The sequence below is a fragment of the Mytilus galloprovincialis genome, chromosome 3 (assembly GCF_965363235.1).
Source record: "Mytilus galloprovincialis chromosome 3, xbMytGall1.hap1.1, whole genome shotgun sequence".
NCBI lineage: Eukaryota > Metazoa > Mollusca > Bivalvia > Mytilida > Mytilidae > Mytilus > Mytilus galloprovincialis.
Window position 1 is genome coordinate 4,552,320 of NC_134840.1, and position 20,849 is coordinate 4,573,168.

Here is a 20,849-nt window from a genome sequence, read left to right on the forward strand (position 1 = left end):
TACACTATTGGGACTGATATATATGTACTGGTAAGCGATATGTTTCTAGCGAAAACGGTCGGCTATTTCTGAATTGCTATTTTCGTTTAAAGTAGTTAAGTTCCTTTTCCAAATGGGATACTGGAAAAATATATACCAACAAGAAACAATGAAAATTTCATCGTTAAGAGATACAACATCACATGCCTAAACAAGCACATTATTCTACTTGAAAAAGTGTAAAGGGGGGGGGGGGGGGCTGCACAACAGATTTTTAGGCTAGACAAATAAAGACAAAAATATATACTCAAACGTGTATGTATCAAGAGGAAAGTTTGACCCAAAATTAAATCCATTGGTGTGGACAGTGAAGATCTGAAACATTTAATCCTATATTGTGCAGAACTAGAACAAATTATATCAAAATACTGCTATTAGATCAAACATAGGCGGATCCAGGGGGAGCTGGGGGTCCGAGCCCGTTGGAAAAATTTGGTTGATTATATAGGGAATCACTGAAGCATGAATGGAGCGTGCCCCCCTTAGGTTAGTCAGAGCCCCCCCCCCCCCCCCCCCTTAGGAAACGTTCTGAATCCGCCACTGTCAAACCATGGACAAATCAATATATCAAACGGTAAACATTATAAATGATGGCAAACTCCGTCAGCTTTTTATGGACTGTATAGACTTGCATGTCATACAAAATACTAGAAATGTGTGATTTGAGATAAAAGGATGAAATATGACCAAGAGTGCAATAAACGAGTGTAAAATGTACAGGAAATTTCAACATGAACAGTAGAAATGATTAGAATAATAAATTCTATATTTCAAAAGATCATAGTTGTGATTTAAAAAAAAAACCTTTGAGTCAAAAAATGTTTAAATTATCTAATACATGAATTTTAAAACTTGTGAGACTCCATACATGTATAAATTAATTGCATCCAACTTCTTACATACACTCATCACGTGTTTTGTTTAATTTCTTACGATGCACATCACAGTAGCTCTAAAAAATGAACATATTTTACATGTGCGACATGCTCAGTCAACCTTTGTAACATAATTCACAGTTTGAACTTTTATGTTTAATTACTCTAAACTGAAGTTTTACATGGACATTTTTCAAACAGGTGTTGCCTTAATTGAAGTTGTCTCTTTGACGACACAATCTAATTAAAAAGTCCCATAATGCACTATAAAACAACTATAGGTTTTCGCTTGACAATATTTACATGTCATTTTTTTATGATAGAAAATATCATAAATAAAACCCATAATATAGTAAATAGCTTAAAGAATATGGTTGATCATTTCCTGAGAAAAAAATACAGGCTACACACACATGAGGAAACCAAATACTATGCTCTTTTAATCAGCCGCTATTCATCATTAACTCACTCTTGTATCGGATCTCTCAATTAACCATAATTTTCACACCAATACAAGGCTCTGGGATACAAGATCAATACGGCCCCTTTCTAATTTTGTACTCATGAACCGCTTACTACAATTTATTGAAATTTCTCACATGCTTATAACCATAAAATTGAGAATGGAAATGGGGAATGTGTCAAAGAGACAACAACCCGACCAAATAAAAAACAACAGCAGAGGGTCACCAACAGGTCTTCAATGTAGCGAGAAATTCCCGCACCCGGAGGCGTCCTTCAGCTGGCCCCTAAACAAATATATACTAGTCCAGTGATAATGAACGCCATACTAATTTCCAAATTGTACACAAGAAACTAAAATTAAAATAATACAAGACTAACAAAGGCCAGAGGCTCCTGACTTGGGACAGGCGCAAAAATGCGGCGGGGCTAAACATGTTTGTGAGATCTCAACCCTCCCCCCATACCTCCAACCAATGCAGAAAAGTAAACGCATAACAATACGCACATTAAAATTCAGTTCAAGAGAAGTCCGAGTCTGATGTCAGAAGATGTAACCAAAGAAAATAAACAAAATGACAATAATACATAAATAACAACAGACTACTAGCAGTTAACTGACATGCCAGCTCCAGACTTCAATTAAACTGACTGAAAGATTATGATTTCATCATATGAACCTCAGGCACAATCCTTCCCGTTAGGGGTTTAGTATCATACCATCATAACATATATGAGAAGAACATAACCTGTGTCATGCCAACAACTGTTTTTAGAATAAATGTGTTTAGTTCCGATGCAAAGACCTTATCAGTGACTCAATATTAACGCCAAAATATGCAATCTTTAATGACTTGACAACAGTATCGTAATTATATCCCTTCTTAATAAGTCTATTCAAAGGTTTTGTAAGTTTCTGAGGTGAATACTGACACCTTTGTGCTTTATAAAGAATATTTCCATAAAAAATTGGATGTGAAATACCTGAACGTATTAGAAGTCTGCATGTTGAGCTATATTTACGAATGATGTCTTTATACCGATGATAAAATTTAGTAAATGTTTTGACTAGTTTGTGATATCGAAAACCCTGGTGTAATAATTTTTCAGTAATACATAAATTTCTCTCGTTAAAATCTAAAACATTGTTACATACACGAGTGAATCGTACAAGTTGAGATATATAAACACCGTAAGATGGTGACAAGGGAACGTCACCATCTAAAAACGGATAATTAACGATAGGAAATGAAAAATCATCCCTTTTATCATAAATTTTAGTATTCAGCTTTCCATTAGTGATATAGATATCAAGATCGAGAAAAGGGCAGTGGTCATTGTTAGTATTAGCTTTATTTAAAGTAAGTTCAACAGGATAAATTTCATTAATATACATACTGAAGTCGTCATTATTGAGAGCCAAAATATCATCCAAATATCTAAAAGTATTATTAAATTTGTTTATCAGATGTTGTTTCGATGGGTCTTTGCTTATTTTTGTCATAAATTGTAACTCATAACAATACAAAAACAGGTCCGCAATAAGTGGTGCACAGTTAGTCCCCATTGGAATTCCGATAATCTGACGATATACGGAATCCCCAAAGCGAACAAAAATGTTATCTAGTAAAAATTCAAGGGCATATATAGTATCAAAGCATGTCCAATTAACATAGTTTTTTTGTTTATTGCTACTAAAAAATGACCTAAAAGAGTTTGAACATATATATTCACATTCTGATTTTTTGAATGCCCATTTAATTAGGTGTGTGAATTTTTTCTTAATGAGAATGTGAGGCAATGTGGTATACAGTGTAGAAAAATCAAAACTTTGAACAGATAATACTATTGTGACCATTTTTTTTTTATCAGAACCATTTTTTGTATTTCCTTTCGCATGTCATAGGTATGCCACAGGACACATTTATATCTTACATGATTTAATTATATTTCCTTAAAAACTTCACCATATATAGTGCCAATTTTGTGTTTGTTCTCAATCATTTGTATAATACTACTTTACACATCCTTGCCTTTTCAAAGCATTAATTTACTTTGCAAGGGGCGGTGGTATCATTTTTGTGAGAGTTGTGCACAGTACTGCTAGTTTTTTTTTTTTTTTTATGTTTTACTGATATAATAGTATGTGTATTTAACATGCAAGTTGCAATAACTTATGTCTAATTCTACTATGAAACATCATTACGTTAATGATATGCGTGCTTGAATGTTCGTGCTCAAACTTACAACTAAATTTAAAGTCTTTCTTTGTTTTCTTTGTTTTTTAATTTTCTTAAACAATAATAAAATACGTTTTATACGTACATTAATTAATTGGTATATGTTTTATGTCATTAACAAAACTGTAAAGGCGTTTAAAAATGACACAAGAAATGCATTTGTAGTTTATATATTCTCAAGGTTAGTCATTGTAATTAACGACAACGATAAGGATATAGGGAGACGTAGGGTAGTATAGATCCATACACAAAGGAGACTGCATCCAAACGAAAACAAAATACCCACTTATTAAACCAGTGACATATCTTTGATAGAGGTCAACAAACAGCCTTCAAACTGATACAGTTGCTTTTGCAATTTGTTAAGCTCTCTCAACAAGCTCTCAATTGCCATTAGGTCGAGAAAGTTAAATTAATTTAACAGATATGAAAATAAGAAAATGTGGCATATTTGCTAATGAGGCTAATGAGACAACTCTCCACAAGAGCACAGAAGACCAAATGACAGAAAAAAATGTTTGATTTTGTTCAATTAATAATGAAAGAGAAATAGTGAATTAAAAAATAACTTTGAGCAGCCAGTTTGGTTTAATTTTGTCAAAATAAGCTAAAATATCGATGATGAATTATTCACTTGCAAGTGAATAATTAGACCTATATTTTGTATTCATGTGACCTTCAAATTAACCCATCAACAAGAGATGGATTACGCAGGAATTATGTGTGTTCGGTTATCAAATTAAAAAGAACATTAAAAGTAAAACAAAGGAATATCATTTGATTGACTGGTTCTATCTACAATAAAATCATTCTTATACAGGTAAAAACGATTTTTAACGTATATTTTAACCTATTATATGAAATTAAAAATACCTAGAAAAATCCAATTGCACGAGTTCGCTTTCTATTTCAATCTATATTTATGTTTAAATCTCTTTTATAATCGTTGGAAGTGTCTGGAGGTCAACTCGTTAGTTAATTAAATGGCGTCAAAACTAAAATACACACGAAACGATATTACATATTATCGAGCCAAAGCCTTGTAAATTGTTTATTTTATATTTTTATACTTTGGATATACGTTTAAGTATGTTTTAAACCAAAAAAGAGATTTTAGTCAAATCGGTGAACATGAATATGACAGCTAGTGCCCCTTTAATAGTAATACTAATCAAGAAATGAGAAATAATGTTTATAGCAACGTAAGGACAATATAGTTTAAATGACTTAGATTTTTTTGTAATTACTGTAACTTGTTGTAGATGTACAAACATTCCCGAATTTGATTTAATACAGTTTTTTCTGTGTTCGAGTTACTTTATTATAAGTTCGTATAAAAAAAGATCAACATTTTAATTGATTCGAATAGCATACATGGATGATGTTAGCAACATTTGAATTTTTAATAAATGTTCTTTCAGTTTGGAAGAATTTAGTAAAATATTATTTGTGTTTTTGAGTTATGTATGTCTCATTTAAGTGTACCTAAATGACGTTCTATTATAAAAAAAAAAAAATATTGAAATGAAGAAAGCATTTCAACGAGGTGAAATATTTTTTTTTTTATTCTGAACTCATATTTTATGAATTCTTATCAATCAAAAATTGATATGTTATAAAAACAGCAAAACGCAAACATACTTTTCATGTGCAGTGAATGTCAAAAACGTCAATTTTACGATGATTGACACTTTGGTAGACCACTATGTGACCTCTTTATTTTGGTGACTTTTACATCAATCTTTATTTTACATATATTGAAATGTTCCTGTAGTAAAAAGGTATTTGAGGAGTATCGTTATTTTTTTCTAACAACTGATGTAGTTTTCACTGTATTTTAAGATTTAAAAAAATAAAAATCATAAATAATTCAACGAAAAAACGAATACTGTTAACATTTTTACATATCGGTAGATATGCGATACAAATCGATAAAAATCAAATTAATCGCATGAAACATTTTTTTTTCTTTATTTGAAATTAATCATACTTGCTTTATTTTATCCATTCTAAAATGCATAACATATTAATTTGAATAGTTTTCTATAACCAATACCATTAGTTTTTACTTTAGTTAAAAGTTGTGAGAGAGAAGCCCTGTTGGGATTCATATATACATGTAGTTGGTATTTTTTTTTTTCAAATGTTCTAGATTAGGAAGCATGTTATATTTTCTGACTCGATTTTTTGAAAAGTTTGACTCAATATTAATTATTCCTTATATAACAGCTTTTATATAAACGTTGTTGTGACAGTGTAGGAAGGGCCGGGTTTCGTATAATGATATCAAAGTTTTCCTAGCATTCTTTCTTTTATTTGGGTTTCTTTGCTCAAAAAGCATTTTTCAAATGTGTTAGAGAAAATTTTCCTAATGCGTTAGAGAAAAGGTTATGCGCTATTCACAATTTGATAACATACAATTTCGCTATAGATGAATTCTCAACAGTGTTGATATTATAGCTTTATACTATTCTTATACTATTGAGTCTCATAGCCCTATCTTTCCTCTTCAAAAAAGTATAGCTTTATACTATTCTTATACTATTGAGTCTCATAGACCTATCTTTCCTCTTCCAAATAGTATAGCTTTATACTATTCTTATACTATTGAGTCTCATAGCTTTATACTATTCTTATACTATTGAGTTTCATAGCTTTATACTATTCTTATACTATTGAGTCTCATAGCTTTATACTATTCTTATACTATTGAGTCTCATAGCTTTATACTATTCTTATACTATTGAGTCTCATCTTATTTTAACTTAAATTGAAGAAAGATAAAAAGTGTCTTTTTCTCATCTATCATAATCCTGCCCGACATTCAAACTGGAACCACGTAAATTGAACACTTTTCCTTCTGTTAACTTGGGCTAACACTCTGATAACTGTGTTTTTACACTCTGATAACCGTGTTTTTACACTCTGATAACTTTGTTTTTACACTCTGATAACTTGGGTTTTACACTCTGATAACTTGGGGTTAAAACTCTGATAACTTTGTGTTTATACTCTGATAACTTTGTTTTTACACTCTGATAACTAGGGTTTTACACGGTTTTACACTCTGATAACTTGGGGTTAAAACTCTGATAACTTTGTGTTTATACTCTGATAACTTTGTTTTTACACTCTGATAACTAGGGTTTTACACTCTGATAACTTGGGTTTAAAACTCTGATAACTTTGTGTTTATACTCTGATAACTTTGCTTTTACACTCTGATAACTTGGGTTTTACACTCTGATAACTTGGGTTTAAAACGCTGATAATTTTGTGTTTATACTCTGATAACTGGGGTTTTACACTCTGATAACGGGTTTTTACACTCTGATAACTTTGTTTTTACACTGATAACTTTGTTTTTACACTCTGATAACTTTGTTTTTTTCACTGTGATAACTTTGTGGCTTACACTCTGATAACTTGGGTTTTACTCTGATATCTTGGGTTTTACACTCTGATAACTTAGGTTTTACACTCTTATAACTTGGGTTTTACACTCTGATAACTTGGGTTTTACTCTGATATCTTGGGTTTTACACTCTGATTACTTTACATTCTGATAACTGAGGTTTTACATGCTGATAACTTGTTATTTTACACTCTGATAACTTGGGTTTTACACTCTTATAACTTTGTTTTTACACTCTGATATTTTTCACTGTGATAACTTTGTGGCTTACTCTCTGATAACTTTGTTTTACTTTCTGATAACTTGGGGTTTTCACTCTGACAACTTAGTTTTTATACTGATTTCTTGGGTTTTTACACTCTGATAACTTTGTTTTTACTTTCTGATAACTTGGGGTTTTCACTCTGATAACTTAGTTTTTATACTGATTTCTTGGGTTTTTACACTCTGATAACTTTGTTTTTACTTTCTGATAACTTGGGGTTTTCACTCTGATAACTTAGTTTTTATACTGATTTCTTGGGTTTTTACATTTTGATAACTTTGTTTTTACTTTCTGATAACTTGGGGTTTTCAATCTGATAACTTAGTTTTTATACTGATTTCTTGGGTTTTTACATTTTGATAACTTTGTTGATATCGAACGCACCTATGATTGTTTACATTTCGACGATTGAGCTCCCAAAAAAATCAGTTTTTAACAGTTAAATAGTGATTTGTGGAGTGTATTACTGAACTATATAGTGAATTTAGTATTTCTAGAGATAAACATTTACACTGAAGTATAGATAATTACTGAAATTTGTACATTGAGAACTTTCTGTGAATTCGAAATAGGACGGAAATATGGAGGACCAAACTGGACATGACAGTCATCAAACACACAGAGAGGTAATAACAAATAGCATACAAATAGACAGTACTGAACACAAAAACAATCAAGAGCATGCAGGTGAAACACGTGAAAACACACTTAAAAGACCTAGATCTGAAAATGTACAAAATGATGATACTGAAAGAAAAAAAAACGAGTGAAAAAAGATTCAGAATTTCATGAACTTAAATCGTTGATGTACGATCTAGCCACCGAGGTGAAAAGCTTAAATGATAGAGTTTTTGAACGCATAGACGATTTAGAGAAAGACTTTGCCAAGAATATTGTTGAAAATATAACAAAAATGATTGACACTAAAATAAGCAAAGAGGTCAACAAAGTAAAGGACGAATTTAAAACAGAAGTAAATACTGTAAATAAAAGAATTGATGGCATTGTAAATAAACTGAGAGTTGACTTTCAAAATTTGAAAAGTGATGTAAATGAGCAAGTGAAACGCAAGGATTATGCAGGAGCTGTAAGTAACAATCAATCGCGAAACGACACAAACATTGTTATCAAGATGCTAAGTGAAAGCGAGGCAGAGAAAACAGACCCTGCTATTACCAAAAATCGAGTATGCGCTATAATAAGAGATGGTCTGCGTATCCATGATGTGAAAGTTATTTCGGCTGAGAGGAAAGAAAGTAGAGGACGAAATCCTGGTGTAGTGGTAGCGACAGTAGAAACATCCGAACAGAAAGAGAAAATTATGAAAAACAAGATAAAGCTTAGACAGACACGGGAATACAACAGAGTGTACATAGAGGACGAACTTACGAGGGAAGCACAAGTAAATCAAACAAATATGATGGCGATTCTCAAGGGTATGGGACGAGACAAAGACTTTGTGTTTGTGAATGGGAAAATAAAGAACAAAGGAAACACACATCGACGTAATGAAACGGATCGTACACACGAACAATCAGAAAGAAATGATAGGAACGAATGGAGAACAGTACGTGGAAGGGACACTCGTGGTAGAGGTGGACGAGGCACGCGTCGCGGATATTAGGATTTACGGCTTGGTGTCTGGAACGTTCTTGGATGGGCAACACGCCAGAATGACAATGATAGTTTGAGAAAACTGATATTATATAACTTTGATTTTGATATTTTATGTCTATGTGAAACTTTTTTGAGGAGTAAAGAAAACCTTGAAATTGAAGGGTATAAATGTTTTTCTAGAAATAGAGATTCAAAAAATGTAAATTCCCGGAGAGGTTCGGGTGGGGTAGCAGTATTAATAAAAAATGATGTTTTAAAAGATTTTAAGGTAGAGATTTTAAATGACGATATACAAGATATATTGTGGTTGAAATTTAGTAATAACGAAGATGTTTTTTGTATATGTATTTGTTACTTACCCCCTGGAAATTCTGTGTATAATGACTCTTTTTTATTTTTTACCAAATTACTAGAGCAGGTATATATGTATCAAAATATTGGTAAACTATATCTATGTGGTGACTTTAATGCTCGATGTGGTGATATGCAAGATTTTATTGAAGGTGTTGATGATGTGCAAATAAGAGATGTCATTGATGATGTTTTAAATAGAAATGGGGAAATGCTTATTGAATTTCTAGTAGATTGTAATTTATGTATGTTAAATGGTCGTATTGGTAAACAAGATTATACAAATATTTCCTCGAAAGGAAAATCAGTGGTAGATTATATTCTTACCCCACATGACCAAATAAATGATGTCATAGATTTCCAAGTTCATACAATGTCAAATATTATATCTCGATTCGATTTAGCTGGTTACGAATCTATTCCGGATCATTCATTGTTAGAATGCACGATATCAACATATGCCGAAAACACCGATACAGTTGAACATTTAAGTGAAAATGAACGATTAAAAGCGCCGAGAAGGTTTAGATATGATGGTTTACGAAACGAACTTTTTTCAGATAAGCCTATGCAAAAACTTTTACAAGATACTATTTTAAGATTAGAACATGCTTTAGATCGACGACGTGACGTTGATTCGGCCTTTACAGAACTTAAAGATTTATTGGTTACAGAAATTGAACTTACTTGTAAAGAACAAAAGCAAAATATTCCAAATAAACGTCATCATAAAAATAACCGAAAGCCATACTGGAATGAAGAGCTTCAAGATTTATGGGATAAAGCATGCAAGGCTGAAAGGGAATGGACGAGTTGCAAAACGAACAGTAAATCGACGCTACGCAGTATATACGTGCAAAGACGGAAAAACTTTGATACATTTAACAGGAAATCAAAACGTAGGTATCAAATAGACCAGCAAAACCAGTTACATTATCTCGAGGGACATAATACGAAAGATTTCTGGAAATCCATAGGGAAGCTAGGGCTAGCAAATGAACGTAAAACGCAACGTATATATCAGGTTCGAACGGAAAACGGTGAAATAACAAATGACACTGATACCGTGCTCGAAAGGTGGAAAACAGAGTATGAATCGGCATTCAATAGCGTCGACTCGTGCAATACTTATGATGATACGTTTCTAGCAGATATCAAAAACAAAGTGCGAAATGAAAACAACTACAGAAAAGATATCGATGTTAGTGGCTTAAACCTTGAAATTAGTAGAGAAGAAGTTAAGGATGCAGTGTATAAAGCAAAGCTAGGTAAAGCCATTGGTATAGACGAAATACCAAGTGAAATATTGCGGAATGATAATTGCATTGACTTGTTACATAAACTAGTTAAATTCTGTTTTACCGAAGGACAAGTGCCGGAAGAATGGCTCACAAGTATAATTACTCCAATTCCGAAACCTAAAATGGATCCGTTGAACCCGTTAGAATACCGTCCCATTTCAATTATATCCATACCATGCAAAATATATGCAGATATATTAAATAAAAGACTTAATTTTTGGCTCGAACAAAATGACATTTTAGCGGAAGAACAAAACGGTTTCCGAAAAAACAGAAGTTGCTTAGATCATCTCTATGTGTTACAATCAATTATAAAGAACAGGAAACTTAAAAAGAAAGACACATTTGTTTGTTTCATAGATGCAAAGAGGGCATTTGACAATGTGAACCGTGATATGTTGTGGCATAAATTAATGAGTATAGGCATACATGGGTTATTTCTAAAGGCTATACAATCTTTATATGATGCTACTAAAAGCGCAGTGAAACTAGGACATTATTTGACTGATATTTTTCCTGTTGATTTTGGTGTGAAACAAGGCTGTAAAATGTCGCCTTCATTATTTTCTATTTATGTGAATGACCCAGCTGAAGACATACGTGCTCTAAATATTGGTGTTGACATTGATGATTTGAATGTTTCAATTTTACTATATGCTGATGATATTGCACTTATCGCGCCAGACGAAAAGAGTCTTCAAAATATGTTAAACTGTATTCATTCTTGGTGTATGAAATGGAGAATGACTTTAAATGAGACCAAAACCAAAATTATACATTTTCGTAACAAAAAGGCTCCGAGATCAGACTTCAATTTTAAATGTGGTGATATGCCTATTAGCTTTGACAATGCGTACAGATATTTAGGATTACATATAAACGAATTTATGGAACACAAATATACGATCCGAGAGATAACAAAATCTGCAAGCCGGGCGCTTTCTGCAGTATACACTAAATTTTTATCATGTGGAGGGATGTCATTTGATGTTTATACAAAACTTTATAAAACTCTTATTGAACCCGTGCTATTACATGGAGCCGGATTATGGGGACACAACAACTGGAGAGAAGTTCAAACAATTCAGAACAAGGCATGTAGACTTTTTATTGGTAGTTCATCAAATGCTTCAAATATAGCGGTTTTAGGTGATATGGGTTTTAAAACAACAAAATCAGCCGAACTGTTAGAAACGTACCGTCTATTTTTGAGAGTACGATATACGTATGACTATAGAATTACACACAAGGTCCATATGTGGGGTATGAATATTTCTCGATCGTGGGACAAGAAATGTTTTGCAATAGCTCATAAACTTGGTATATATGATATCATTGATAGCCAATATTCCAACAGACATAAAATGTATGATATTAAAACAAAATTGTATGAAATTGAAAAACAAGAATGGGTTGAAAAATTGTATCAAGATGGAAATGAACCAAATGGTAACAAGTTACGTACTTATAGACTTTATAAAAATGTATTAGAAACAAGTTCATATCTCAAAAATGTAAATGATAGACAACATAGACGTATTTTATCTAATTTTAGAAGTGGGTCTCTACCTTTAGCTATAGAGACAGGTCGTTACACCAAGCCAAAAACTCTTCTTAATGACAGAAAATGTAAATACTGTACAGTTGATTGTGTAGAAGACGAAAAACATTTTTTAATGCATTGTGAATTTTATTCAGATCTGCGATATGGTCTATTTTTAAAAGCAAGTGCTATTAACCCAAATTTTTACGATTTTAATCATGACGACAAATTTATTTTTCTGATGTCACATGACTGTATACAACCCTTTTTAGCAAAATCCTTATATTTTATGTTTAATCGCAGAAAATATTGTGTATAACAGGTTGTTTTTTTTTTGTTATTTTTAATGTTATTTAAAAGGTTATTTTTATTCATTTGTAAGGAATGTTAGAATAAGTTTTAAAGCAAAAGTGTCTCATAAGTCAGTCATGGCTGGATACCGATATTTTAACTTCGATGTAAATTTTTATTTGTATTTTTATACTAATATTATGATGTATGATATTGTTCTGTATTGGTATGTGACACTATAATAAAATATTCTGTCTGTCTGTCTGTCTGTCTGATAACTTGGGGTTTTCAATCTGATAACTTAGTTTTTATACTGATTTCTTGGGTTTTTTTAGATTCTGATAACTTTGGTTTTACGCTCTGATAACTTGGGGTTTTCAATCTGATAACTTAGGTTTTTATACTGATTTCTTGGGTTTTTACATTTTGATAACTTTGTTTTTACTTTCTGATAACTTGGGGTTTTCAATCTGATAACTTAGTTTTTATACTGATTTCTTGGGTTTTTTTAGATTCTGATAACTTTGGTTTTACGCTCTGATAACTTGGGGTTTTCAATCTGATAACTTAGTTTTTATACTGATTTCTTGGGTTTTTACATTCTGATAACTGGTTTTACGCTCTGATAACTTTGTTTTTACACTCTGATTAATTTGTTTTTACACTCTGAGTATTTCATTTTATTATTATTTTTTATTTCAATTTGTTTTCATTATTTATAGAATTACTAATCGAAGAAATCAAATAGAGAAAAATATTCAACGAATGACCAAACAACACATTAATTCACGAATGCGCGTAGTGTTGGTCGGTCACGAGTTGATTATTATTCGATATCGATTAGTTATTTTTTGTTTTATTACATTGGCAAATGTTATTTTTTTCTGAAATTAAAGTAGGAAATTTAAGCCTTCACAATTTGATTTGCATTAAATGTGCTGCACGTAGAATTGTTCTAATTTTCCGAGTTTGTAAGGGTGATTTTTTTTGTCACTTGATTTATCACTACTATACGCGTACATCACATGATGTGAGGTGATTTGTACTACATGTTTTAAGGCTATGGTTCATATACACGCTTCCCACATTAGGTATGTTGGTAAGTCATTTCCTGTTCACCCCAGTCGTTAGAACAAAGCATTGCTCCGGTTCAAACCACGCATACTTATCACTTATGTAGAATTATATATTTGACAGTTTTATACTAAAGAATTTCTGATGTCATATGACTTTTGACATTAATATCAATTATCATGTGTAATTAATAACTTTGTTGACTTGCGTTTTTGTTGTTAAATAAATCTTCTATGAAAACAGAATTGTTTTTTAATTTTGTTTACTTTCTCTGTACGAAAGCAAAATGGTAAGTCATAACTGATTTGTCCAATATCTGTTTTGGATAAATTTTGCATTGAAATCATGTAGAAATTCTACTGTGTATTTCCTGTGAGATAATATATATCTGTCTTTGTCCTTGGAATTTCTTATTGAAGAAAACATCTAGACAGCTATAAACGGTTTTCTGTTTTAAAGGAAACGGAAAACAATAAAAATAGAAAAAAATAACGTGTACTCAAACAAAATAATGTAAGCTCATTTTATAAAATGTTTTAAAAATTTATTTTGCTACATATCTGAAAAAAAAAAGCCACCATGATTTAACTTTTGGGAGATTGATATTATATTTTATCCTCTATCTTATTTCAGAAGACGGTATATTGTGTTTTACCTCTTTTATTGACTTTGATGGTAGTATCAGGGAGATGGTCCAGTAATAGTTATGTCGCAGTATGGCACGAGTGTAGACGTGAATGTATCAGTATAACTTTGATCTGTGAGTGGCCATGCCGTATTTACTCACAAACTAGAATGGACTTTAAGTATTGTGCACTGGAATGTAAACTTGACAGACTGGTTTGTATGGATGAGTGTGGTCGTTATGTCAGGAGATCACCCGTGCGGCGTAGAAACACGAGGAACTTTCAGTCAAATCGTAGAAAAAACTACGCCACAGAAAACGAAGAAAAGGAAGAGTCCTCGCCAAAGTTTAATTTATACCAATATCTACTTTCAAGCTTGGAATCATAAAAATATATACAGATACAAACTACTAATGCATGTTTCATTTTGGTGTTTGAAGTTGCGTATTGTGAAAGTAAGTCTTAAAATATGACATTCTCAATTACTCTGAACAATTGTGAAATTTGAACTTTACTTCCTAGTCTATTATAGTGAAAATCTTTGTAAAAGGATGATACATTTCGTTTGTATTTTGATTTGTGTCCATAAGCTAAATAATGGTCTCATAAAAACAAATACTTTAATTACTTGTTACTTGTGTCTCATCCGTTTTTTTAGTTTCTGAATAATGAAATAGGTTAGGGACGACATCAAAAGTTCAATGAAGGATAAAAAACTTAATTCAAATAGTTTTTTCACTGACCCCCCTACCCCCCTATTAACTTAATTTGGGAAAAATTGATTGACCCATATGGATATATGTAAAAATCAATGTCGGATAACCAAATCTTGCAGCAGTTCAACCCCCCACCCCCAAACTATTTGAATTAAGTTTTTTATCTTACATTGATCTTTTGATGTCGTCCCTTAGATAGATAGATAGTTCTTTATTCTAGCCGAATATATCTGTTCCTACACCAAAACGTTGCGTGTTTGACGAGCAACAGATACCAATATCTAAGTCTGTAATTTGATTCATAGGAAATTGAATTCACGACCTCAAACTTCTGGGACAAGCGAAACTGTAGTAGATAGAAAATGTTATCAGCAAAGTAATTTATATAAAAATTGTACATGTATATACATTTATGCGTTGCTGCAATCTAAATAAAATACACATACATGTATGGAGTATAACGAAATTAAAATTCTAAGATTAGACTAAAACGAAATCAGAGTTATATATATATGGGGCTCTATATGGAAGATAAAGAGAATCTCCACGCCAACAGAAAAATCAAGTTTAAAGTACTGGTATATAAATAGGTCAGTTAATTTTTAAGCACAAGTGAAAAGAACAAATGCAACTCCTAATAAGTATATATATAAAAAAAAAATGCTTTAAAGGAGGGGAAAGGTTCAGACTGCTTTCGGTTGATCGTAAGTATGCACACAATTAAAAGGTTACACGATGAGTAATTTTCGTATTTTTCAATACGTAATTGTTTTAATCCAAAAAAATGCTGACATCAATTGAGATTTGGTCAGTACATTCTTCAAGTAAGATATTGAGAAGTTTAGTCTGATCTTCAGTCAGTACAAGTCCAGCTGATTTCAAGCAGGATAAAAACACAGGAATTTCTACTTTCTTTTTCTCGTCACATTTTCCTTCTAAGAACTCGTGCACCTCTACGTTGTTCTTGATACAGTAGTTATATACCAGATCTAAAATGTTTGAAGGGTTGACAGTTTCTTTTGGAACATCAAAATACAGAGCATCGTCCTCAGATCTCATCCTCTTCTTGATAATAAACTTTGACAAGATTGACCCATGTATAACTTTGACGGGTCGTAATTTATCCAGTTCTTTCGTCATATTCAAGAATTCTTTGTCAACTTCAACACCACTTAAGTCAAGTTCTTCAACGATCGAATTAGCAGAGCTGATCCCTTGTAATATAGCCTTTGCACCCTCAACACCAAATCTGTTATGTCCTATTTTGAATGTTTTTAACACATCATTAACCTCTAAAGCCTTTCCAATTACCAATGCCCCAGGATCTGATATTCTATTATAACTTACGTCCAGAATTAAAAGTGTGTGATGTTTCTTAATAATGTCAGAAATAGCAAACGCAACATCATCATCAAAGCCATTCATTGATAAGTTAACTTTTCGAAGGCCCATGTTTTCCGAGATTCCCTCACATAGCCTTATTGCACTGGTACGTCTAAAATGATTCCAACTTAAATTCAAATTGTCAATAGTCTCGTTTTCTGAAACGGCTGGTCCGATGATACTACCGGCTTTTTCGGAAAATTCGTTGTGACTTAAGTTTAAATGTCTGATACGGTTATTTTCGTTTATTGCGTCCGCCATAAATTTAGCATCATGGTCTGAAATTTCATTTCCGGACAAATTTATATTTTGAATTACAGTGTTTTGCATTAGCATGTTGCAGACAGATTCTATACCTCTGCTTCCTAGACGATTATCGGACAAGTCAACATCGGAAATGTAACAATTCTCTAATAACATCGAAGCAATTGCGTCACCGCCTTCAGCTTCCAACCAATTATCATGAAGATCTAGGATGAGGGTTGATGTATTGCTCTGCATAGGCAAGGCTATTGCTTTTGCGCCTAGTTTTCCTAGACCATGATGCCTCAATTTCAATTCTTTATCATTCAAATGCCGTAAGAAATAAGAACAGGGTACAACACCCAAATGTTTGCATGCGCACATATAAATTCCTCGCATATCTGAATCAAACTCTGACTTTTCTTCTTCAATTTCTAAGTCCGTATCAGGATCCTGGTCTTCTTTTTTCTTAACTTCCCTTTCTCCTTCAGTCTCTTCATCTTCACTGTCATCGTTTTCATCTACACTGTCCTCGTTTTCGTCTACAATATCCTCGTTTTCATCTTCGTTTTCTTGTTCACCAGTATGCCCTTCATTTTCTTGATCTGTGATGCTTTTTAATTCTTCTAAACCATGATGCACATCTGTTACGCTTTCCTCTTCCAAAATTGGCATCATTTGATTTGCCTCATCGCTGCTAGTAGTCGCCATGTTGTTGAATTTTGATAAACTGATTGCCCAAAAATCTGTCTTGCAGAAACAATGGTGTTTAAAAACGTTGTGAGTCTATTTAGTTGCTAGGTGAGATTTGACGTCTGTGGCGTCATAATGCGTAGCTCCTTGTAGCTCCTTGTAGCTTTTCTTAATTTGTTCTAAATTGCATACAATTTCTTTGGTCAGTTGACCGTCTATGATTTCACTTTTGTATACGCTCTCCTGTTTTTTTTTTAGACAGATTATTAATTATCATCCTGATTGACCAAAGATGATTCTTTTTTTGTTCTTAACACAGCAGAACATATTTTTAAATAAACGTTTCCACCTTCCAAAATTAATTTTAAACTATTAAATTAACTGCATTTTGTCTTAGTTTTTCGCCATTTAAGAGCAAAGCACCTTTTCGTCGCTGGTTTTAATTTTGTGTTTTTGTCATCTACTGGTCGATGATTTAACGAAGAGACTGAGCCCTTTGAACAAGCATATTAACATCGCAGTATTTGTATACATATGTGCATTTGCCCATCTGGAGCATCGTTATAAAGTTGTCGTATGTTATATCTTACTGTTTTTCGTTATTTGGATAATTGGAATAATGATAGATCTATAATTATTTTGGTTAATTTATCGAAACAATTACTAGAACCTATACGATTTAAAGCATGAACCCGGAATATTCTACAGAAGATTACTATTTATTGTTAAAGAATGTATGATGACCTATAGAGACCTGTGTCTTCTGATTATATTTTGTTGGATGCATATATAGACGTTTGCTCAACATTTCTTATTATTCATACATACAAAACTCGAGATTCGAAAATCATTAAAAAAGAACCTGAGCAGGGAGGGGCGGGCGGATCGAGATAAACAAAACTGAGGAGTGAGTGTTAACTAGCTTCCACTTTTAAATTTAGATAAACCATTCGCCAAATAATTATATTGAACTTTGACAAGAGTGACCCATGTATACCTTTGACGGGTCGTATCTTGTACAGTTCTTTCACCATGCCAAATAATAAGCATACCAAGAGAAACAGAAGCAAGATAGACATTTAGTGTAGTGCAATTTATGGGATGGTAAACAAGATAATAGATTGCAGATGTCGTTAAACTACACATGATTATAAAACAAGAGTGCACACGCTGAAATGTCTCGTCTTCTTTACTAATCATTGATTTTATGTTGATAGTCCTAAATATAAAGCTTTACTACAACTATCACATAAGCTATTCATGATCCAAGAAAATGTGACAAGTTTCACACATAACAAATATAGTTATCCTATTACTCATAAAAAGAGAGAAATTAACATTACCATAAATAAGTAGTCACTTAACCATAAAAATGAGGTCAAGGACAATCGACCTGTGGCAGACGGTAACATCGTAACACCAGGCATCTATATACAAAGTATGAAGCATTCAGGTCTTCCACCTTTTAAAATATTAAGCTTTTATGAAGTTAGCTAACACCACCGCCGCTGCTGGATCACTTTCCCTATGTCGAGCTTTCTGTGACATAAGTCGCAGGCTCGACAAAAACTGTTAACACATACACGTTGACAGGCCTGACAATTTGTTTGTGGATATTGATTTGCTGATCATTTGTGAAGAGTTGGCTAACAATTTGAGTATCATATGTAGACTTATTTGTAAATCTTGTCTTGTTAATCATTTTTGCTAATTAAAGTTTCTATCTATCTAATTGAATAGAGTAGAGTATTTTTTATTTTCCAAATGAAAGGGTCCATAAAGGGCATATAATCAGTTACAATTGATTAATATCATAAGTTATATGGTTCGCTACTGACCCACTACAGATCCATAGAGGGTTAGTAAAATTCATAGGGTGCGAGGCCGAAGGTGAAACTATCACATGTTTACCTTGAAAAAAGTCGTAGCCTGTAACACCGTAGTCGTCATGGTAATAGTTTTAGGCTTGGAAAACAAATGAACAAACGGCTATACAATCTTAAGAAATTAACCATTTTAGATTCCACACAGTATCTTATCCTATATAAATTGCTCTGCCGGGCGCAGCTGATTAACCATTTTAGATTCCACACAGTATCTTATCCTATATAAATTGCTCTGCCGGGCGCAGCTGGATACGACCGCAGAGGTCTAACCCTAAACAGTTGGGGCAAACATGGACACAATATTCGTGCTTATAAAGGTGTGAATTTGGATTGTAATTAAATATTTGACACATAATAGGTTTCTTAGATTAACTGTAGTCAAAGAACTTAGAATTGGTTATATGATTTGAATTTATATTCATTTTTTTTGCTTTTGTGTAACACACTGCGCCTGTGCCAATTGATCCCTCTCAAAAAAACAAAAAAAAAAACAAAAAAAATAACCCAAATATTTTTGCTTTTGTGCAATACACTATGCTGTTGCATATTCAACCCCAACCCCCCTTTTTTTGGCAAAAAAAAAATAATTTGTGAAGAAATTTTGTTTAATTCTGAAAAATTGCCCCCCCCCCTTTTTTCCCTGAATATATCATTTCCCTCAAGATATGGTCATAATCTCAATTCAAATTTCATATGGAGTTTGCAACCACAATTACCCATTTAATACATCATAAAAGTCATAAATAGAGGATTTAAAAGCAGTGTAAGGGAGGTAATCCAACATTTTTACAACATTGTACAATTTATTTTTTTATTATATCCCTTTCTCTGCTTTTAAATTGTCCATTAACCAGAAAACGCTACTTTTTAGCCCTTACTTGCCCCTAATTCCCCCCCCCCCCCCCCCCAAGCAAATCCTAACCCCACCTTTGTTGTATGGAAACTTGTGGTATAATTTTATAGAAATCCATACACTTAAACACAAGTTATTGTCTGGAAACTAGAATTGGCCCTAAATTCCTAAACTGTTAGGACCATAACCCCTAAAATGAATCCAAGTCTTCCTTTTATGGTTATAAACCTTGTGTTTAAATTTCATAGATTTCTACTTACTTATGATAAAGTTATTGTCTGGAAACCAACTGTCTTCGGATGACGACGTGGTACCAATATACGACCACAAATTTTTTTTTGCGATTGTATAAAAACCAATTCTAATTTCAATAACTGAAAATTGGGAGTTTTTTTGCAATGCATATTCTACTTGATATGTCAATATGAAACAAAATACATAACAAATCTGTTCAATTGGAAATTTGCTTTGAATGAGTAGAAGAAATAAGATAGATTACTCATAGTTTTCACTGCAAATGAAGAAAATATTAAATATTTAGAAGTGATATGAAATATTTCCTTTTATAACCACTAGATAATATAGTTCCAACAAGGATTACCATCTCCAACACTAGGTTCATCTCACAAGTCCCTCTGTGGAACAACAAGATCAATAGATCCATTCTTTTGATGTGTTTGAGCTTTTGATTTTGCCCTTTGATTAAGACTTTTAGAAATTGAAAACATAACTTTACGACAAAGAATGGTGAAGTTGTGATCATCACTTCGTTAATATTATGGAAGCCATCAAAAGTTGGTTGACCATTATGGGATATTCGTTATACAGATGATATTGGATATGTTTCTTATGTGGTAACTACAATCCCCTTCCAAATAAGACTATTTACTGGGATTGTACAACATGAGCAACACCACAGCTGCTTCATTTGGAGCAGGATCTGCATCCCCTTCCAGTGCACATGAAATCGAGTTTT

General features: G+C 32.5%; 1 protein-coding gene and 1 long non-coding RNA gene across 2 annotated transcripts; one reads left to right on the plus strand and one right to left on the minus strand.

Moving 5' to 3' along the window:
• Positions 1-13,192: 13,192 nt before the first annotated feature.
• On the plus strand, positions 13,193-14,725 carry LOC143066984 (uncharacterized). Its single transcript, XR_012975824.1, has 2 exons — positions 13,193-13,498; positions 14,107-14,725. It is a non-coding gene; the product is annotated as an uncharacterized LOC143066984 (long non-coding RNA).
• An 830-nt stretch (positions 14,726-15,555) lies between these two features.
• On the minus strand, positions 15,556-17,248 carry LOC143066983 (uncharacterized). Its single transcript, XM_076239880.1, has one exon. It carries the CDS (start codon positions 17,150-17,152, stop codon positions 15,587-15,589), a length of 1,566 nt encoding a protein of 521 aa, XP_076095995.1. The 5' UTR covers positions 17,153-17,248; the 3' UTR covers positions 15,556-15,586.
• Positions 17,249-20,849: the final 3,601 nt, after the last annotated feature.